The following is a 23,888-nucleotide window of genomic DNA, read 5'->3' on the forward strand; positions in this document are numbered from 1 at the left end:
TAATTGGTATGCTTTTCCCTTGGCCTATTCCAGCTGAACCAGTGCAAATTATTAGATCCGAAGGTTCAACATCCATTCAATACTGCAGATAAAAGTAATGATTGAATGGCTCTAAAGTAGGATATTGGTTGCAATATTAGAAAGAGCAAAGAAAGATGTAGGATAATAGAAGAGTGAAAATTGAAGTGAAGGGGCAATATGGTCAGAGAAAGAGGAAGATAATAGAAGCAAATTGTTCTTAAACTTTGTTAAAATTGTAGCCTTTTCTCTCCTTGCTCAATTAATTATGAAATTCAATACTGGTAATACTCAGAAAGCATTACAGCTCTTTTGTGCTGTCAGAACTCAAGGTAGTTCAATAGCAGTGGATGCTTATAGTTTGCAAATCCATTTCACACTCACTTACTCAAGTAACTGCTCAGCCAAACCCTAAACTCCAAACTCCACTTGCATTGTAAATACTTTGCAGCACACCAATTACTCTTTTTGTTTAAAATCATGATGGAGTGAGCTGAGGGTTAGGCCGGTATTTGACAGGGATCACTGCTGCCTGATAGACCTGAGTTTTGTGCCAAGTTTCAGGTCTTGATCTTCCAATGGCCTCTTTCTCAAATCAACTAAAGTGTGTTTTGGTGCACTGAAGGCAGTGATGAATTTTGTCATCGATGTGCAGCTTCGCCAATGAGCGATGCCTGAGATATGGAAAGTGTGCCATGTTTTTCAGGGTCTCACAGTGAACATTTATTGTCAGAAAGCATTGTGGGGCAGGTTGGTAGAGGATCTTGGTCCAGGGGATTTGATTACAAGGCCCGTCCATTCATATGTTTTGCTGAACAAGTCAATGACGTCTTACAGCATGACCTACAAGCACGTGCAAACACTAGCTTGTTCTGCACACTTAGGTGTTGAGGTTCAGGTGACCTTGGTTCCGGAGTGTAATCCCTATGGTTGAACATTTCTCATTAGATCTGGATTAACTCCACTCCCATGGGAAGCTTGTTAGAAGCAAGGTACAGTATTGCAGCAAGAAAGAATGAGAAAAGTGCTGGCATAGTGATGCAGCCGCCTTTAACATTAGGAGCTCATGAAAGACTTTGTCTGTATCAATCAGGAGACTCCCTTCAGAAATTCATCTACAGCCACACCTGCCTGCCAAGTGCCCAAACCAGCCACTGTCCACTTATTCCCCAGAACAAATGACTGACATCATCGTCGACTAACCAGGGACTATAGATACCTTCAGATTCTTTTAGACTTGTGATTCTTGGCTAGTTGGTGTAGTTGTGACTTTTTTTTATAAACTATATTGACTTCCTTGCCATTACTGAGTCCCAGCTAGTGGTTAAAAATATCTGTGATTAATTCTCTGGAGTAGAAGAATGGTACAGCTCGGAAGAGTTGTATATCCGGTAAGAAGGTTGCCACACTTTCAACACTTATTGTTGGAGAACATTGAGTGCTAATTGAGAAGACTTGGTAGCCACTAGGGGATAATGAAAGGAAGTGTCTAAATGTCGTAACAGACCTTGCTGACAATGCATATATCATTACAAATGAAGACTGGTGCTTTCAAGGGTGTTGAAATAGATTCCAGCCAGAGAACTATCTCATGGAATTCAAATGAGAGTTGGCAGCATATGGGAAGACCTGAATGGAAAAGTCCATCAGAACAACATACAAAAGAGGACAGAAAGTGTTAAAGTCACAGGGGAGTATGGTCATGATGCCTGACCGTATTCATCATTGGTCGTCTAATGACAGACATGATACGTGTGACTGGAACAATCTTTGAATATTTAGGAAAATACACATTGCTGGACAGAAGTGACTCACCTGTGTTGAGGCTGATCGCAACACAGCTCCATGTTGGGCCTCTTGATTCTCTCCTCCAAACGGGTCTGTGCCACCTTCATGGGAGCTTCCTTTTGCCTAATGGCCATCTTCAGCTCCTCAATGGTGCATTCCATTTGGAATATCTCTTGCAGAACCTAGAGAACAAAGCAGAGATCATGTCCCATACCACCTGGCTGCTCACTAAAACACCTCAACCAAGAACAAATATCGGTTTATCCATGGTCCTAGGTAATTCATTTCAGCAGAGAATTAGTCGAACAATCTCTGTAACTCCATTCCAACAATCATTTCCTTTATTTCTACACACTAGCAGGTTTTTACAGAAGGCACCAGTCCCATCACTGTTGGAAGTTGTGGGTTCAAGACCCCACTTCAAGTACTTGAACACAAAACCGAGTACATTCCAATGCAGTAGTGAGGGAATGTGCCTGTTTGTTCTCTCATTTGAACATTTGAAATTCCCTGGATTTGCTCTTGGCTCATACTTATCCGTGATCCAACATTACAAAGATCAGAAATATCTGAAGCAATTTATAATTTTCAGAAGTGCTACAATTCACTGCAATGTAATTAACAGTATAGCCCTTGGGATATTCTCAGAAGCCACAAACAGTGTTTGCAAAGTGCCATTTCTTTCAGTTTAAGTTTTACAGAGCTGTGGCAAAATGTCAATGGTTACAGTATACACTGTATCATGTAAGTGCATCTATATCCTGCCAGCACTTTTCTGATCAACATAAAGAGACAATCTTCAGGAAATTGTCCTGGTGTTAAGCTACTGCTGGACTAGAGCAAATTGATGCCAATTTTCCTCCACACTTCTCCTGAGGCAAATTTAATTGTTGGGTGCAATGCAGGCGAACAATGGATGAAAGCCTGTCAGGTTAGTTCTCAATCCTATTTGTATTTGACACACATTTTCAGTGACAGGTCAGGTGGTAATAGCCACTTCATTGTGCCTGCAGCAAGTATTTCATTTAAATTTGATTTAAGGTAGCTGAATTGACATCATTATGGACTACAACAGTTCAGTTTCACTACTGCTGGCTGCTAGCCAATGTAGGCTGTTTCTCTATTTATAAACTGCATGCTCATTGAAATGAAGTTCAAATAAACATGCAGCAACCTGATAAGAGATATATGTGAGGATTTCTAGCTGGTTGGAGGTACTCATGTTTAGCCAGTAATTTTCAGGTGTGTTTCCTAATTGGTTACTTGGGAGTGCTAATTGCCCAGTCACTACAGAATATGACATCTTTTCACCTCTCTGTTTCTTTAAACCTTTTCCACCTCTCTGAGGTTAGTTCTGTACCTCTGCTGACCATCTTCCTTCAACTGAACAACATTTCCATTTATGTAGCATCTGTAACACAACAAACAGAATGTCCTGATGCCAGAGTTTTGACCCAAAACATCAACAATTCCTTTCCTCTCAAAGATGCTGTTTGACCCCGAGTTTTTCCAGCAGATTGCTTGTTGCAAACGGAATGTAATGCTTTTTGCAAGGAGATTAACAAACAGAAAATTGACACTGAGCCACAGACAGAGATATTGAGTCAGATTGTGCTGGACACTGCCAGCACCTTACACATCCTCCCCTGCAATTTTGGTGGCTGCATTAAACTTTAACCTCGCTCCTGCAACTGTGCAACACAGCAGGGTTGTCCATTGTGGAGGTGAGGCCTTGGGCAGTGGATCTTGAGGTTCTCTCTGGAACATTCTCACAGAGGAGAATGATCTGAGCTGATGGGCCAGATGGCCAAAAGCTAAGTGTTACGGAGTATCTGAAGGGAAGAAAAAGGCAGCAAAGTTTAGGGAGAGAATACTAGTGGTTGGGGCAGATACTTCTAAACACAGTTGGAAGTAAAAAAAAGAATTAATTTACCAACTTTAAATTAAAAATACACTTGGTTTTTATAAATCAAATTAGAATAATTTACCCTCACCTACCATTTCCATTCAGTCTGGCAACCACCATTTCAGAGGAATGGGACTGGGCTAGATACACTAGATATAGCTGGCTAAGAGTACAGGGTTTAGAAATCAAGTGTTTGTAGCTCCTCAGCTCAGCAAGACTAAGTGCTGTTGCTTGAGATGGTGCCAAGACCAGTGGGGGAGTTGGAGTTCAGATGCACTGGGATCTGACCTTCAATGCATTCTGTCCTCCCGTCCTCCAATGCACAGGACAAAGTCAGGAACATGCTGACCCAAAAAATGCTCTTAGCCAGCTGTTGCCTCTGCAACCATCAGCTGAAGAGGATTACGATTTCAGACATTAGGCAGGATGGCTATAAACTAGGTCAAAGGGGTTGGTTTTAAGAAGTAGCTTAAAGGTCGGAAGATGTAGCAAGGTTTAGGGAGAGAAAGTACCACAGGTTCGGACAGGTGAAGATGTTGCCAACAATAGTGAAGTGATTAAAGTGGTGAATACTCAGAACTTCAGAAATGGAGTAATGCCGACGTCACAGAGGTAGTAGATCTGAAGGGGATTACAAAGATGGGGAGGGGCTAGACCAATGAGGAATCTGAAACACAGCTACAGCTGGGAACTCTACATGGCAAATCAAATATGTGAAGAATTATCCAAGCACTGGAGCAAACTCCACTGACCCCTAAACTGACAAGCATATTTACTTCCTGCCACCATTTACCCCTTATGCTATTCCAACAATAGCAAAATTAACTAATTTTTTGTGGTTGGATTATATATGAAAATAGATGATTGTGTATTTTTTGTGGCCTTTGTGGAAAGAGCCTAGATCTTAATGCAAAGGATACTGAATTTCTCCCCATCCCTGTTTCTGTTTACCACTGTAGAGTTTAATGAACAACTCCTGGCAGCACAATACAGCCCAAATTCCACATTGGCATTCCTGCTACACAAAAACAGAACACAGAGAAAGATAAAAAGAACAATCAAACATCAATTGCCCAGTTTATCAGTGGGCCTGGCCCACTCCTAAATCTGACAATGTCTCTTTTATTTTACCTGGTGCCCATTTCAGTTGTATCCCCAACAGGCCTGGAAGTCATCAGCCTCTGAATACACCTCCAATGGAAACACAAGAGACTGCAGATGCTGGAATTTGCAGTTTGAGTCCTGATGCAGGGTTTCGACCCAAAACGTTGACAATTCCTCCCCCCCCCCCCCCCCCAACAGATGCTGCTCGACCCGCTGGGTTCCTCCAGAAGGTTGTTTGTTGCTCTATACTTCCAGTGGAGGTCAGGAAAGGGAAATCACAATCTGAAATTTGTTGGCCAATCCTTAATTTTTCGATTCAAATAAAAAGGCATAATGGCTTTGAATGTTTGGGAGAAATTCGAACCCAGCAGGGTGCAAATAGTCAGTGGCAAGACGACACATCCCAATGATCTTCTTGATGCACACCACCCAATCATTTCCTTGGATCCAAAGCTGAATTTTGCCCCTTTGTTTCACAGAATTAATAGAGGTGGGGAATGGTGGGATTCCTGCCATCAAGCACAGATCACACATAATCTAGAGTTAAATATTTAAAGGGTGAAAGATGGAAGAGCTGGTAAACTGGAAGAGTGAGATTAAATGGGCTGAAAGATTCATCTCCCAATCATACCTTCACTCTGCTGGAAGAGCTTTGCACAGATCCAGAAAGCTGTTAATTGAGTTTCTCAATACCTGGAAGATCAAATATTTCATCAAACTCTGCCATACCCCACGAAACTCTTGAAGTTACATTGGTCACTGTTTTCCTCATTTGCACTGCAGTGATACGAAAATGGAGACACAAGAGACTCTGCACATGCTGGAATCTGGAGCAACACACAAAAAAATGCCGGAGGAATTCAGCAGATCAGGCAGCATCTATGGAGGGAAATAAACAGTTGACATTCCAACAGAGGACTGATGAAGGGTCTTGACCCAAAATGTCCCTCCATAGATGCTGCCTGACCTGCCGAGTTCTTCCAGCATTTTGTGCGTGATAAGAAATGTCAGACTCTGTTCTACGTTCTCAGTAGATATCTTTGCTGGCCCTCAGAACAACTTCTTGATGTTGTTTTGTCGTGGTGCATTTGTTTTGCTGGACTGGTCATTTGGCCATGCTGCTCCTTGACTGCCCAGGTTTCAGCCTCAGTCAGACCACACAGAAAGAACAAGAGTAAAATAACAGAGTAAGTTCATTCCTGCAACTCCCTGTGGCCAATTACAGTGTGCAACTGTTGAATGCCTCACACCATATCATCTGGCTTCTCTCTCATTCACTGAATTATATATAGTCATTGTGGGGATAGGCAAAAGAAAAACGAATAATCTGTATGAGGAAAATCCGGTGAAATAATGGTATTAGGCGCAAGGCTTCTTTCATATCCAGAACCTCGCTGAAACAATACATGTTGGGATACTTCTGACCTTTAAACTGCATAATCTTAATTGGATTGATCAGTCTGGAAATTCACTCTCACAGCAGTTGTGCAGTTGAAAACAGACTTATCCCAGACTAATGCAATATTGTGGACATTTCTGCAGCCAAAAGAATCCTTCGGGAAATTCAACTCCTGACTTTTTATACGGATGTGTTGCTGTGAGCACTTTTTATCCAACATAATGCTTCCCCTTGTTACATCGACAGCCCCACAACACACAGAATTCACCTGCAGTGATATTTTCAACCCCACTGGTTTGATAAAATACTAAGACCATTTTAGAGTCATCAAGTCACAGCAGTTCAGCACAGAAACAGGCCCTTCAGCCCACACATCCAGATTACCAGAAATACACTTGCCAATTTCTTTTCCATTCATTTAAATAGGATGAAGATGAGGTGAATCCTGTAGAGTAGATGTGATCTCCCCTGACAGATTATTACCTGGCGGGCAGCAGTAGGAATTTACCTTCGTACATTGTCAATCTCACTTTGAGCACAAGAGCATAAGGAACCTCTTTTACGAAGTTAATAATCTCCTAGTTCTTAAATCTCCAGTAGGGTGGGGGAGCTTTCTTAGCTTCTACTTTGTCAGGCCTTCCAACAAATATATCTTTCATGAGATCACTACGTTTTCTACTAAACTCCACAGAGTAAGAGGAATTAACCTGGTGAAAAGTTGTTGCATCCACTCTCAAGCAAGGATAGTATTTCTTTGGGCAAGTCTCATTTCAGGCAACATCTTTTCACATTATAAATTATATTTTGTTACTATGTAAGAGGCCATTTGGCCCATCAGATCTATGCTGGCTCTCAGAGTAATCGCATTCCTCCCATTCTCTCAATTTATTTGACCGTAACATATTCCCCCTCACATGCCTGTCAACTCCACCATGTTTCTCCTACTACCCACTTACACTAAAGATAATTTGTGGTAACAAATTAATCTACCAACTAACATCCTTTGGATGTGGGAAAACACCTACATGGTTGGAGGGAGAATGTGCTAACTCCACACAAACAGGTTGCTGGAGCTGTGAGGCACCTGCCCTACCTGCGTGCACCATTGTGACCTCTTGCATCATATATGCAGCGTCACGGATGACTGTTTCCACTGGGTTTGAGGTTCTGTGCAAATGGCAACTCTTTAATTTTGTACTGATGGGCAGATCTGCCTGGTTTCTGCATGGTTGAAGGGACTGATATCTGAACTGAAGACACTGTTTAAGGACAGGATCAACAGACGTTCCTCAGATAACTCGCCATTCAACTTGGTGAAAAAAAGTGTTTATTCTTCCAAACTTCATTAAAGAGTCCACTTTAAATAAATGTTTATTTTCTTTGCTAGCTGTATTATTTACCCACAAGCAGAGAACAAAAAACTGATTGTGGATTAACTAACAGATTCTATAAAGCATTGAAAGGAACAAACATGCAGGATAATTGATCGCATTGTCAAAATTAGCACATGAATAGGGTTGAATAATGGCACATGCTATTGTTCCCAATGTCACAATTAAAACAGATAAAACTTCTGCTTAAAGGACGATGTAGGAAATAAATAGTTGTCAGTGACCTGTGTGAAAAGAACCTCAGTTTCCAAGTCCTCATTTTAACATTCGTTTATCATTTATAATTGATTATAGTAAATGTCCTTGGCATCAGAAACAATGCTCGTAACACTTCAAAGTCCAACATAAATCAACATAGCCAATTCTCATAAAACAAGAGATGTTTCTCCGGGAATGAAGCCATGCACGAGGAACTGTATAACCAGGGAAGTATTTTTTTTAATATCAGAATTATTGATAGAAGCAAAGATGTACATGTTCAGGCAGAGAAAAGACCTTCTCCAATGTCTACGAGTCTCCATAAATTTAGCTGTTTGATCAAATCGGTCCCAAAAACATTGAGATTTGTGCACTAATAAATGTTGCGAACAGAAATGCCAGAGAAGGGGGAAAGTGTTATGACCAAGAACTGGGAATATATCAGCAGTACTGACTTTGTAGCATAATACAAAATAGCAAATGTGTTTTGATAAAAGGGATTATCTACACACAGAACTGTGAAATTAGACTCCATCAGTCACACCAACTGGACTTATCTGTCTGTAGTCCATTCGATTTTTCATTTCCAAGGTTAAGTCTTGCAAGAGTGAGGGCAGGTTTGACACTGGAACAGGTTGTGACTGAGAGAAAAGTCAAGGCATTCAAGAGAGTGACTAGGCTGAAATAACAAACAGGAGGGGGGCCGTCAGCACCCAATAGTTTTGATATGGAGTCATGAGAAGCACTCCTTCACCTTAAACATCCACAATCAGTTTACTTTTAACCTACACCTTTCTTTGGTGGTGGCTTGTAGCAATCCTTTTAAGGACCACTGGTTAGTCCAAATGTAGACTTGGTTTTCCTGAATGCAGCCACCCTAATGGCACCCTGAGCCATTTTAGTAACAGGGCCACCAAACAGATAGTATTGCAAATGCCTTTCAAGGGCAGGCCCCAGATACTCGTTCTGATACCTCTACCAATGTGGCAGTGATGCTCTCGAATTCAGAATGTATACACATACACTACACATCATAGTGCGATAGTGAATTATTGGGTTCCTATTTTACACCTGTAAAACAAGCACAGCATCATCAGACATCTTGTCCACGATATGAACTTAGCACTGGGCTAGAAATGACCTTTTGTGTCCCAGGATCAAAAGGAGGAAGTACCATTACGGTAACCTGTACCTGCATTCACCACCACTGAGGTTTATAATTGCAGGGTTGTGTCAGGAGAGCATAGAATTGGCATTACCCACTCAGATGTGCTAAATTTAGAAAATAATGCCTCAATTCAGGAACACAATATATTAATTGCTGGGTAGGTGTAGCCCCAATAACACCCAAGAAACGAGGAATTTGGTTGAATGATGAATCCACTACAAAACTCAATATATCCATTTCCCTCTCCCCTTCCCAGCACCAGGACTTTTAGTTTCTCTGGATATACTACAACAAGGCCAGAACTACCACTTGTTACCTCAAATATCAAGGACATGAGTAGAACCGTGAAAAAAAATACAGCATCATTTCCATCAAGTTACATCCTGGTACAGCATCATTTCTTCATTAACACCTGGATAGAACCCTGAAATTCTCTGACCCAACAACACTGAGCAGTTCAAGGAGGCTCAAAATTACCATGGATAGGTAAAACTGCATTCTCCAAACACCCCACATTTCTCAGACACATATATGTTTTCAGTTTACATCCCTTACCTTTGCCAGGTGCATCTGTAACTTTTTCTTGGCATCACCAATTTCAAAGATGCGATGTGTAAATGCAAGATTGACATTGTTAAATTGCTTCCACAATTCCTCCGACGTGGCAGCCAGAAGCTTTTCAAGCTCGTCTCGCAGTCTCGATGAAGCTGCCCGCTCACACTGTGAACGTAAAATGTTGTCTTCTGTATACTTCAACCAGGAAGCAGGGGTTGAGATCCTAACAAAATACACACACGAATTGCTTTATATAAAATTCAAGTTAGACTGAATTTAAAGCCTTATTTTTAAAAAAACAGGCTTTATTAATATTTACAGATCTAATCAATCAGATATTCTATATTTTTATCCACAGAGTTCAAATCATCAGTACATGTAAGTTCCACTATAGGTTTTCTTGTACTTGACATAAACAGTTAAATGAAGTGTACCACTTAAGCCCAGAGAGACAGAGGAATCTTTGAGTCAGCAGGCATACAGTAAGCGACAGAAGTGTTGTTTATCTTTGTGGTAAGAGAATATAAGTTTACAAACTCTGTTCCTCCACAACCACAGTTAATGATTCAGAATGTTAAAATGGAGGCAGGCGTGTTCATCCAAACAAGCTCTTTAACTCTTCCTGTGTAATGTATCATAGCAAGTGTGCTGGTGCACTCAGCCTGCTTAGTGTCTGCACCATGCCAAACCATTTAAGTAGGAGCTGGAACATGCTCATGATGATTTCCTCATTGTATTTATAGATCAGAGATGTGGATGGCATAACTCCTTTAGTACCACCACATCAAGAGCTGCAGAGTTGAATCTGCTACTCTATGTGTAGAGAAGGGGAATGGATATCAAATATACCAATACGTTCCTGCTGGATGTCTCTGCCAAATGTTTAAGGCGGCCAGCTGCTCTTGATTGGAAAATGATGTTTAGGACAGGAAATTTTTTAAAAAATTTATTACATTCCTTCTGTGGTTTTCTTCTTCAAAAACATGACACCACAAGCTTGATGTTTCTTTTGTGTTGGAAGTTGAGGCCACAGGCTCTTCTGTGGTCATTACTAACGGTGAGGTCATTCGACAAGAGGTAAACATACATCACAACAAGACAGTAATGTTCGTTTAGAATACTGCTTGGTAAAAATCACTGCTAAAAGAAAACCATCCACTGCAGAGCTAATCGAACCCATGCCTGAATGCAGTTAATTTGTACCGACAACCTGTAATGAAAGAGGAACTTGAGACAATCAAGTGAAGAAACAACTATTCTGCCTATTTTGTAGCCCTTCACAATTGTCTTTATTAAAAACATGTATGTTCGCTAATAGTTTTTTCCAGCACCGACCATTCTAATGTTTTTATTGGAGGCGAGATGGCATTGCTGATGGAAAGATTTATCTAGCGGTGGTGCCTGAGCCAAACAGACAGCACAGCTCAATTTACTCCTTTTTTCTCTTTCACAGTTTCAGGGCAAATTCCAGAGAAAAGTGCAACAGCAGGTCTGTACTTACTTTGGAAACCCCTTCCTGTCTCCATTCTTAGAGAAATCAGAAAATTATTACAACAGCTGTAGGCAAACAATAACCCAGTCAGCGATGGATAGACTGCCATTGGTTTCAGACTGTTGTAGAACTAGCATGTTGCAAGGAAAGATGAATCAAGTTAATTTATTAAATATCTTTAAGTGCTAATGTGCTCTGAATGTATAGATCTCCCCTCAGTACAACCTCACAGTCACCACGCTTCCCAATATTCCATCTAAGTGTCCACTTTCATGAGAAAGCATTGGCAGAAAATAGCTGCAGTGGTGAGGATGGAAGGACATCAACAGACTACATTCTGGGCCAACATTCACAATGAGCACCACCATCAATCATCAATGGACAGTCCAGCCTTGGAATTCCCAGGACTGTGAGTCACATGATTGGATTTTACTAAAATGCATGCTTTACAGTTGAGAGTTCTTCAATGACAGGTCTGACTCCGTGGGTAGCTCTTTTACTAGAGTTAAGAGATTATGGCTTCAAATTTCACTCCAGAGGTTCAAGTTTAAAAATCTAGCCTGAGACGTCAGTTTAGTACTAAGGGAGTAATGTACTATTGGGGATGCTTTTTGAGATAGAAAAGGCCTTGGTTTACTGCTCTCTTGGATGGATATAAAAGAAAACTATTTCAAAGAGCAGGGGAGTTATTCTGATATCCAGGCTGATATTTATTCCTCATTCAACATCAATAAAGCATACTTCTGGTTATTATTACATTGGTGGAACTTTGCTCCAGACATGTTGGCTGCTGTGCTTCCTGCAAAGCTGACTACAATTGATAAGTAGTTAATTGGTTGTAAAGCATTTGGGATGATGTGAAAGTTGTTCATTTATTCCAGTATATCTTTAAATGCAAGATCACTCTTGGAACAACTTCTGACCGGTAAATAGCCAGCAGCAATCATCAATAGCCAGTCCAATCTCAGAAGAATTGCACCCTTCCACAGTTTATCTTGAATACTTATATTAATGCTTTCACTTTGGATGGACGGATACCACACCTGCCACAAATCTGACTTCTTTCATGTACAGGTTCAAGGTGACTTTTGGAGGGATTGTGCATTCTTCGACATTTTAGATGCTGCAAATGTTCTGAATCTCCTTGTGTCGGACAGAGGTTCAAGAGCACAGGAAAGAAATTTCAAGAGCAGAAAGCACTCCTTTAGAAACAGTAAAAATGGATTGGCTTTCCCCACACACAATAGTTGAGTAGTATTTCGCAACCCCAGGTAAATCATCCTTATGTAAATACTTTTGAAGCTTGATCTCATTTGCTATTGAAAGGCATTACACAGATCTCCTTTCTTAACACCTTTATTTAGAATAGTCACATTATTTGGAATCTGCCAATCTCAAAATATAATTTGTCCTTATCAGTGAAGAAAAAAATGATTTCTCAGCTTTGAAGCCCAATATTCCACGGTATGATTTAGGGGACATAAAATGGGGTCACACTAGAAGTATGCAAGGTATCATTTGAGTTGTGTGATACTTAAATGGCGCAATGACATCAGATCTTCTAAGAGAGCAAGTTGCCAACTGATAAACATCTTTTTTGTGCATGGTTTGTGTGGGCGTAATCTTAGGGCCACATAGTGTAAGTGGGCTTCTTATAGTGCAACTCTGTTCTGCTTTGTCGGTATAATTTCTGTTCTCATTATTGCAGCTCTATAACATTCTTTGCAAGAGTCTCTGCCAGTTTTGCATTGTTTTTATTCATTGCATATTAATTGTTTCATTATTTTTTCCCTGGCCATTGTCAATTAACCTGTAGGCTTTGCACCGCCCTGCCAGAATCTCACCTATTGGCTGCGGTCATTGGAACTCAAGCACTTGGCTTATTGCCGTGTAGTTGTATCAGTAAAGCTCACAACCTGGGAATTCAAAATGAGACTTGAGTTGCTGCATACAAAGTTGAACATTTCTGTTTCTTCAGAGATTCTGAATGAGTTGTGCAGACAAGGATAAGGTTCAATATTGGCCAGCAAATGCAGGTGAAAAGAGCATTCAAGATGTTTTTTTAAGCAATTGTCACTACTTAAGACTCTGCATTTACAGGTGTATGTACAAGAACCTGGATGAGTCAGAGATCTGCCTTTGTTGTCTGTGCTTTACAAGATATTCGAGCTCAGAGTTCTTCCATCCGCCAACAGACAGCATCTGAAACAGGATGTCTGTTTGCAAAGAGGGGGATTGCAGACATGAAGCTTTCACACTACACATTTTCCAAGTTCATCATAGAGATGCATACCAATCAGGCAATTTGTACTGAACATGTCAGAAAGATATGATCTGAGACAACATTTACAAAGAGGCAACTGCATATGAAAAAGAAGGCATTAACTGGACAGTTGGGGATAGAAATATGCCATTGTCTGGTTTAGGCATGAAAAGAGCACTGTAGTCACAATGTGCACTCACACTGAGTACTATAAGGACAGGCCTAAAAATTCAGCCTCTGACTTCAAATAAATTATCTGCTCATCTTTGTTGCATTTTCATCTCCATCAATCTCACCAGCAGAGTCTTCAGTTGAGATCTGGACCATTGTGTCCTTCAAAGCTCTGTAAAGTGGGTGACATAAGGTTTAGGTTTCAACCTGAGCTTTCACTGAGTAACACAGTGTCTGGGTGCAAGTTCATCACCACAGTTTTGGTCTTCATCTCCAAGGTCTACCTAAACAAGTTTGTGGTGAATAACATTCAAGTGAACAAATTATTATGCACATCAGTAGGCATTAAGAAACCAAAATTATGCCTCATTGTGTGGAAGTCAAGAGCATCAGCAGCTCTGTTGGTGAAGAAACACAGACCAGCATTAACTGCTGCAGCCATGATTGGTGATTCCACTGAAAAACCCCAAACATTAGTGAAGGACCTTTGACCAGGAGTCTGTACCCTTGTTTACAAAGACAGGTATGCCATCTGCAGCTGCAATATGAGTGCCAACAAATTTTATACAATGGGAAAATGTGAACAATAGCAATGCCAGTTTAGGTTTTGTGCCATTGTTGGTATGCAACGTGAGAAACTGGGAAAATTCCTCCTCAGATGTAGTCACGTCCAAGTTGCCTGGATGTAGATATATTGACCTTTTGGGTGAAGACTTTCCACACAGGTCTACACTGTTCTCTGCACTAAGGAAAGCCTTCAGCTCTGAATGAGATCAGTCTCTTCTGATGTACTTTTGTACCAGTGCATCTGACTAGTCATCATTAAAGGAAATAGCTTTGTTCACACATCTCACCTGTAGTATTGTGAACAAATTGATCATTATGTTCTGTTATCACAACTTCCCTTTTAACGGCAAGCTGTTTATTTACGAGATTATGTACATTAGGGGCCAATTAGATTGAGTGCTGTGAAAAGTTCTCCCTTCTCCTATCCATCAGCGAGATGGCTTCAAAGTAAAACTGTGGATAGACGATTCTGGCATGGACTTGATGCATCTTGACATTACACACTGGGAACAAGAAGTCTGCAGTCTATTGCACGTCTCCAAGTGAACCATCAGGAGAATTTCAATGAAAATAGAAAGCTGGAGAGATGCAATATAGTCTGCCAATCTGCCATCACTACAAAATGTCAAAATCCACTCCATAAAAACAAAATCATCAGAAAAATTTCCAGGGTATATTGTTCTATTTTACCATGGACTCAGTTTTTGCCCTTTCCCATCAACCATCTCCTTTCAACAATCCACGTGAAACAATATGTTTAATGGGGTTTCACTGCTCAAGCCTTACTTATTTCATGTCCTTCGGCTAACTTCTAATGCGTTAATCTTAAGTATCAACTCTCCAAAGAATCACATTGGGCTATTGCACTTACGTAGCATTCACTTGCTCAATTCCACAGTAATAGTTGATACCATCTGATGTGTTCTTCAACTGATGTGCTTTATCATCAATCCAGTACGCTGAACATTTATCACATAGGTCTCTTTCCAGTTCATGCTGAGCAGCCCTGTTATTTCTGTATTAATAAAAAGAGAAACTTCATATTTGCAAGGTTACTTCAGAGAAGGTGATTCCAGCAAAGATCCACCCTACCTGCTGCTGCTGAGGTTAGTAGTTGAGAGGTTAAGATGTGGTTGAGAGGTTAGATGTGAGAAGACCTTTCAGTTTGCTGATTCAATGCCACAATTGCTCTGCTCATGAATGGTCAGATTCACAATAGGCAGAAAAGCTAGTCAAACAACAGGCAACTCCTATTTTATTTTGGGTGTTGTCAGAAATTTAAAGTAGCTGGTGAGCCATCTTCATAGAAATATACAGCACAGAAACGTCTCTTATGTCCCACCCCGTCTGTGCCGACTCTGATGTCCATCTACGCTGACCCCATTTGCCTACATTAGGCCCATATTCCTTTACTCCTTTCCTATCCAAGCACCTGTCCAAATGCCTTTTAATCATAATAGTATCTGCCTCCACTACCTTATCTGGCAACTTGTTCCAAATATTCACCATCCTGTGTGAAAAACCCCTCAGATCTCCTTTAAAATTTCTCCCCTCTCACCTACAACCTATGTCCTTTTGTTCCAGACTTCCCTGTCCTGGGGAAAAGATTCTGACCATCTACCCTAGCTATGGCCCTCTTAATTTTATAAACCTCCGTGTGGCCACCCCTCAGCCTCCGATATTGCAGTGAGAATAAACCCAGCCTATCTAACCTCTCCTTATAACTACAGCCCTCCATTCCAGGTAGCATCGTGGTGAATCTCTTTTGCACTCTCTCCACTGCCGTCTTTTTGAACTGCTGCAGTTATACGTAACAGTGGCTTGTTAGCCCATGTCAGTGGGTTCCCAAACATTATTCCTGTGGATCGGGAGTCAATATACAGGCTAGATCAAGCGAGGATGATAGATTTCCTTCTCTGAAGGATATTTGTGAATAAAATGGGCTTTTAACAACATGGTCATCATCATTGATACCAATTCCAGATTATTTGATCAACTGAATTTAAATTCCCTGGGGTGGAATCTGAACTCAACTTTCCAGGCCTTTAGTCCTCTTTACTATGTTCCTGGCTCAGTTAAATGTTTCCTTTACATGTTCACTTAAGGAAAGATGACAAAATAAAGGACACATTTAGTGAGAAAAGTGGCTGCACTGAAGAATCTGAAATTAATGCAAGATATGGGCAAAAAAGAACATACAAGTAGAAGGGAAATACTGAGACTGGCCTCAGCATGTGGGACTGAAGGAAAGGTTTGGATATGATTAATGCTCAGTATTTTATGTTCCCAGCCAAAAGTTGCAAAAACCATATGTTCTACTATAATAAAACTCTCCTCATTCACAATGTACTATAACCTATGCATTAGTCAAAATAAAAGACTTAGAAAGGTTGCCAGCCAATAATGAACATAATGTTTATCTGACCATGTGTTTTAATTTACCAGTGACTGCTGTGGCACAAGGCAGAAGCAAAGGGTAAAACAAATACCCTATTCTGTGGATACCCACAAGAATCCCAAATTTCAATTAAAATGCGTAACTGAACCAGCAATAGCAGAATGTTTTCATGGATTCTAAATGCGAGGGCCTGCAGACATGCACAAAGGAATAGGGACCTTCAAATGATAATGCGGCACATATTCACTCTCCGGTCCTGCCTTGTGCCATTGTCAACCCAGGGCCTTACCCGTAGCTGCAATAGAATCTAAGTGTATGGAAACACACATCCACCCCTTGGTGGTGTTCTCCAAATCTTTACTGATCAAATGTAATGAAATAATGCAATGAATGCAGCCAAAAAAACGATTGCAAAAAATCAGCCCTGGATGCACCCACAAATGAAATGTAATACATTAATTAATTAATCTTTCCAAATTAATTACTGTTATTAAACAAGTTGGCAACCACAGCTCTTTTGGTGGATTAACTTAATTCATGTACATGTTCATTAATTCCATTGGAATGGAAGGGAATCAGTGGACACAATCGGATTGCCAATTGTGACCGCTGCAAGTTATTTACCAGCCTCCTGGGATGGAAGAACATTCATCAACAAGCTAACCAAAGTCAACTGGAGGCCTGCTTTCCTAAAATACCTTTAAAACCAACTAGTAAGGTCCCAAACCTCTCCACTTAAAAGGTACATGAAACAACTTCCAGAATATTGATCGAATGTCTTGTTGCATTTTCATCTTTGACCAGATGCCCTCACTGATAGATCACTTCAGTAGTTCTTAATTGTATTCCAAATAGCACTTGATCATCATCAGTTCCAGTCCTTATATTCCTCAATTCTGCTACTGAATAGATAAACATATCTTTTTTTTAAGAAGCATATTAGTGCGACATTAATTAGGCAGGAGTCTATTCTGCATGCAACGTCCATTACACATTTAACATCAAATCTTGTTTTAAGAACACACACAAAAAAAAGCAGGATGGGCTACTCTGTGCTGAAAGCCTGCTCTGCTATTTAAAAAGGACATGGATAACTCAACTCCATTTTCTCACCCTATCTTTTTGCCATCCAAAAATCCGTTATGCTCATGTTTAAATGCACTCAACAACTGAATTCACCAGTAGAGGTATTATTAATTACTAGTACTTTGGGGTCTTATAGACCCAAAGCTTTCTGTTATAAGGCTCAATTTGCCTCTTTTCATGACTCCATCCATGTACAAGGGGAGTGAATGTACTTGACAGGAAACATGTCCTGAAACTCATTTGTTCTCATGCACATTAATGTACTTTTCTGTTGGGTATGGTACCAGTGAAGGATCAGATGAGAGGTCATTATCCGACGTAAAGCCATGGGAGCACACATTCCGGTCTTTCGACCTAGAAATCCAGGCCTCATTCTTACCCAGCTCCAGACCTTTTGCTGGCAAGCTTCCTGGTGTTAGTGGTTGGGAGGTGTCAAAAATCCAAGAAGTGACCCACAGACAAGTCCTTCAAGAACAACAAGATGGGTGCATGGCAGTTGGGATTAGGGAGGGTGTAGAAAGGGATAAGAGAGAATGAAGGGAGAAAAGAGGAGATGATGGGGAGTGGAGCATGATGAAAACCTAGCCTGATCCATGCAGACTGACTGGAGGGTGGGGAATTCCTCATACCTAAACCTAGAAGGCATAGGGTTAGGGTAAGGGGTGGGAGGTCTAGAGCAGATCTGAGGAAGAACTTTTTCACCCAGATGCTGGCTGAAATTTGGAATGAACTGTCTGAGTGGGAGGTGGAGGCAGGTACTCACAACATTTAAGAACTAGATGAGCACTTGAACTGTCAAGGCACAAAAGACTATGGACCAAAAGCTGGTAAATGGGATTAATGTAGATAGGTACTTGATGGTCGGCATGGACATGGTGGGTTGATGGGCCTGTTTCTGTTCTGTATGATGCTATTTAATGGTCCCATGGTGTTAGCCTGCTGCCTTAATGGTATTAAATGGGCTCAGCAGGGCCAGGTCTGCTCCAACACATTCCACACTCAGATTAACCAGTTACCCAATTGGTAGCAACAGGCAGTAGATACTATCTGCTACTGGCTAGGTCACTATGGTAGAAGGTTCGGAGGTCCTTCAGGTCCCAATCAGCAGTACCATGTGGCACAGTGGCGCAACAGGTAGTGCAGCTGCCTCACAGCACCAGACCCAGGTTCAGTTCTGATGTCCTGTGCTGTCTGTCTGGAATTTGCAGTTCTCCCGGTTTCCTCCCACATCCTAAAAATGTGCGGGTTGGTAGGTGAATTGGCTGCTATATATTGCTCCCAGTATATGTGGCTAGTGGGAGAATCAGGAAAGGGGAGTGTGGTGTTAATGGGCACCTGTGAGGTAATAGGTTGCAGAATAATGAGTGGGCAAGGGGGATAAATGGGATTGCACTGAAAGTTGGCACTGATCAGGCTGGCACCTTTCACATCCACAATTGGAAGACAGAGTCAGAAAACTACGGTATAGAAGTCATTCAGACCACCATGTTCAGGAAGATAAAAGAGAAAGCAAAACATAAAAATAAGCAATTTAATTTTTTGTTTTAATTATAAATGAACGAAACTTTTTCCTATATATATATATGTGTATACACACACACACACACACACACACACACAGAGTGTGATAGGCATAAACATAATGATTGATTACATCAGATGAACTTTTATTCAAAATTACAGCAGTATAGCAAATTCAAAAATTACTTACGCAAGTTGTTCAGTGGCTCTCTCTATGCCTCTTTTCAATCTTTCTTGAATGCACTTGATTATTCTCATTTCCTTTTAACAAATAACAACACAAAACTAGAAGTATTTTCTAATGTTGGTGATTGTGACCTGCCTTCTGGTACAGTGCCAGCAGCTCCAGCAAGATTGGAGCAATAGGAAGGTGACAGGCCTTAGATACACCAAGCTCCAGCCTACATAACAAACTTATGATTCACCCGGTCTAGAAAGCTCTTCCTGCCCCTTGAGAGGCCAGTGATGCAAAGGGAATGAGCCCAGGGCAAAATTTCCCAGGAATTCATTATGTCCAAAATGATGGAAGTTTGGAGTCAAACGAATGAGAAAAATTGGTTTCCATACAGGCTCAGATGGACCTCAGTGTGAAGGGTCTGGACTAGGAAACAAGCTTGACACCTGAACTACTGATAAAAATGTCATTTACATTGTTTTATTTCTGACCCTTCCAAAGTGGGTACAGACCCCAAGAATGGGAAAATGGGTACCAGCAAATAATGAGTTTTTGTCATTTCATAGCAGAGCAGAGCACGATGCAATGCACAATGTACCTTGGCTATTGGACCCTGTGAATACACTAGCATTCCCTCCCATCTGTCACCCTTCCAGACTGACATATGGGAGATAGTGGGAAGGAAAAGCAATAAAGTCCCTGAAATGGATGTGATGCTCAAAATACTCAACAGTTCAGGCAGTACTTGTGGAGAAAGAACGATTAATATTTGAGGTTATAACATTTATGCTCTGATAAAACATTACTCTATTTCTCTCTCTCCATAAATGCCATCTAACCTGCTGAGTATGTCCACCAGCCTCATTTTATTTCAGGTTTCCAGCTTCTGCAATATTTTGCTTTTGTAATAAAGGCCCCAAGTTTCCCAGTGAAGGAGACAGTCTTGTAGCAGCCTCCTTCTGCCATCTTGGGCTCAGCATTTATCTACTCAAGGCATCAATCTTGGCACTTCAGCATTCAGAAATGGGTTCACTGGTTATTCCCTTGACATTCCACTCATGGATTTGGCTTTAATTTCTGCTATTGATGGAGAACGCCATCTTACATTCAATGCTCGGAATGCACTGGTCTGCATATTTCAGGGTTCTTGCACAAGCCTTTGCCCTGGTTTTACGACCAGAACATGAAGTTAATTTTGGGTTACCTCATTCATGTTGAGTTTTGCCAAAGCCAGCTTTTAAAACTGGTAGCAAAAATCAAAGAACACCAAGGGGGTAATCAACGTGACCACATCCGAGTGGCAGCAGGTTAAAAGTTACAAAGCTTCAGCTGAGCAACTTTTCACGTCATACGCGTTAAGGGATTTAGTCTCAGTTTTACAAACAACCCTTGCTGACATCAGCCTATTTGTTAACAATGTGCAGAAAAAAAGCCACATTTGCTGATAATTTCACACTGATTAGTGAATACCCCTGGGCTACAAGATCCCAATAATCAACAAATGGATTTGGACAGTTCTTAAACCAGTTCAAGCAGCTTCCACCATTGAAAAACAATATGCATTGTTCATTAGTGAGGAGTTATTGGCAGTAATCTTCAGGCTTCTGAGATCTATGATTTATTTCACTCAGACCCTTCAACTGTGGGACTGCACTACAAGTCAGCACTAACCATTCATTATCACCCTGCAATACAGTACTCTGACACACACACTTTTGAGAAGATCATTGTTCTAAAACTTTAGGGTTTTAGGGTTCACCAGATCTCAAGCCTACATTCTGATACAGACTGCGACAGGGTTCCAAAATCAAAATCGATTTAAAAAGCCTTGCAATATCAGGCTACGTAATAGGGGTTGTTGCTCAGTGGGATCATGGGGATGGTGTTTTCTGGCTACTGGTGAAATGTAGGTACAGCTGCAGCGGTCAACAGACAATAAACACCAACTTGATTTTGCTTTAATGCCCAATGGTATCCAATAACTCACCTCAAGTAGCTGTGTTTCCACTTCATCATGAACCAGATCAATGCCCATCCTCTTTTCACGGTGATATAAACATTCTTGAACCATCTGAAATAAGCCACAAAGAATATCCTCAAGTTATTCATATTAAACTTACGGAGCATTTTTATGGACTTACCATAAATGTGTTGAAATTATATTAAGCATGATAGGTTTGGTCAGGAGAAGTTAAAATCCTAGGAGGATGCATATAGGAATGGTAAGCACATCATTAGTTTCACTCCCATCATTTATAGGAGCCCATTTGGTAGTTTAATGTGTAACATGTTGGGAAAACAGCATACAGACATATATAGACGTGTTTTATTGGCTGTGAAGTGCTTTGAGATGTTCTGAAAATAATTATGTAACTGCATACTTTATGGAAAATAATATCCAGATGAAACTATTGGGATAAAAATTCCTCCTCTGTTGGTTCTGCTAAACCTATGATGTAGTAATGCATGCACACTGAAATCTGCTTCTACTAAATTTACTTCCATTGACTTTAATTGAACCAAATTTCAGAAGCATAGTAGTTCAAAGGCACATTTGCCCATTTAATGCGGGGAACAGAGAATGAATTTTAGATTTATGCTTGATATTCATTGCAAATGGATACAACAATCTCAGTTTGTAATTTTAGTCCATGAGAAAAACAAATGTTTTCCATGTTTATTTAACTCATATTTTTTGTATGTTTTGAGCAGCACCATAGAAGATCTAAAAAATGAGTGTCAGCCTTGACACAAAGGTAGCATTTTAGGTCATGGGTTCCAGCCCCACTCTAGAGACTTAAGCACAAATTCCAATGGCACTTCATTGCAAAAATGAGGGGGTGTTGCATTGTCAGCTTTCAGAGGGGAAATTAAATAAGGCCTGATGGAAACCGTTCAAAGAAGAAAATAAGAGCTAGCAGAACAAGAGACAATTTAACTAATGTTCCAGGGAAGCCAAAGGATTAAACTTTGAACCCTGCAAAATTGAATCTCAGGCAGTAATTCTAGAATTATCAGAGGTTTTCAATAAACACCACTGCCAGATAAAACTATAGTCTGTCAAAATGCAGATAATTTCATTGCTAAGGTAAAACAGAAAATGTTGGAAATGCTCAACTAATCAGACAGCATCTGTGAGGAGACAAACAGACTTAACATTCATGAATTTACAAAATGTGCAGATTGCAGAGCAGAGGCATTAGCCAAAAGAAGAAAAGGAAAAGAATAATCATGACCTCAAAGATAAGGTAGGGGTGTTTGGCAGTGTTCACAACTACTTGAGGGAGAATTTATAGACATGAGAATGAGGGGCCAAGGCAGAGTTAGCATGAGGATTAAGTTTCTTATTTAAAGAAATCCACCCTCAGCCGGTCTCCACAGCCTTGCACCTTCTCAGGCATGAAGTAAGGAAGTGGTGCCCAAGCAAGCATTAAACACCATTAGATACCATGCTGAATACCCAGCTGCCTCAACACAAGTATATTTGATCTAAAAGAAAAATTGTGAACTTTGTGAACTTGCAGAAAGTTCCAATTGTACTTATTGATCTTGGTTTTTAAATTGAAATTGGATTGCACAACCCACTTAAACACTGCATTGGGAGAAAATTCAGTCAATTATCTCCCAATACAGCTCTCCACATTTTCTGCAAATGTCTTACCATCTGAATTTCACTTTGGAGGGAAGCCAACTGACCAAATTTGTTTCTTTATATTGATTATTAATGGTCTTCTCTCAAGTGGCACTTAAGTACTTAAAAATAAAGTTCATATCTTTCCTGTCCCTGGATTAAAGCTTTTGAGAAAATCAAAAATGTGCAAAGAACAACTGCTGAAAAAAGTGAAAGACACACATAGTTTAACAAACCACCTATCTTCATCAACATAGTGGGCAACACACCACTTCCCCCAAAAAACTCTGTCTACTAACATTAATGCATCAGTGGTTTTCCGATAGATGAGCAGTCCTCAAGAAAGTCCCATGAACTAAAATATCTCCAAACCCACACAGTGTATTAATTGTACAAGGTAGCTCTTAGGGACGTGGATTCTACGGAGATGGGCACCTCTACAGCCAAGATGAGAAATTCCAATATCAGTCTGTCATTATTTATGGTATTTCAGTGATAATCCTCACTTGTGGCTTATGCTAATTCTGATAATAAACCGAGTTCTTAAATATCTGATACAAGATCAATGCAATGTCATCTTCAATCAGTCGTACTCATCTTCTCCAAGCCAGAATGTTGTGGTATCATTCATCAATCTGGGACTTGATCATATAAAATTAGTCAGATACTTTAGGGCAGTACAGAGGGAGTGTTACTCTATTACAACCAATGCTTATCAAATGAGATGCTAAGTGAAATCTGCCTACTCAGATACATTTGAACTTGGAAAATAACCAATGTGTTCCTAATATTGCATCTTTCTACTAGCCTTATGAACATAACATTGTTTAAAAACCATGGGTGGAAAAAAAAACAAAAAACTGTAGATGTTGGAAATATGAAATTAAAAATGAAGAGAAAAACAGCAGGCCAGGCAGCACCCGTGGTAAGAGAAACAATTAATGTTTTGGGTCCGAAACCCTTCATCAGGACTCTGCTTTCCAATCCTTCTCTGTTTTTATTTTATGTTAAAAAGACTTTGACCAATAGTCCGATTTTCTCTCCGACAACGTGCTGA

The 23,888-nt window shown here is 40.4% G+C and overlaps 1 protein-coding gene across 2 annotated transcripts in view; it reads right to left on the reverse strand.

Annotated features, from left to right (window-relative positions):
• The window catches only part of LOC127573065 (tektin-3-like), a 46,297-nt gene that overhangs the window by 15,749 nt on the left and 6,660 nt on the right, over window positions 1-23,888 (reverse strand). For both annotated transcript variants that reach the window (XM_052020874.1, XM_052020875.1), the window contains exons 3-7: window positions 21,188-21,271; window positions 19,216-19,286; window positions 14,892-15,035; window positions 9,528-9,750; window positions 1,834-1,988 (exon numbers count right to left, since the gene is read on the reverse strand). In XM_052020874.1, coding sequence (XP_051876834.1) covers window positions 1,834-1,988; window positions 9,528-9,750; window positions 14,892-15,035; window positions 19,216-19,286; window positions 21,188-21,271 — 677 coding nt within the window. The remainder of the gene's footprint in view (window positions 1-1,833; window positions 1,989-9,527; window positions 9,751-14,891; window positions 15,036-19,215; window positions 19,287-21,187; window positions 21,272-23,888) is intronic.

This window comes from Pristis pectinata, chromosome 8 (genome assembly GCF_009764475.1).
Source record: "Pristis pectinata isolate sPriPec2 chromosome 8, sPriPec2.1.pri, whole genome shotgun sequence".
In the NCBI taxonomy this organism is placed as follows: Eukaryota; Metazoa; Chordata; class Chondrichthyes; order Rhinopristiformes; family Pristidae; genus Pristis; species Pristis pectinata.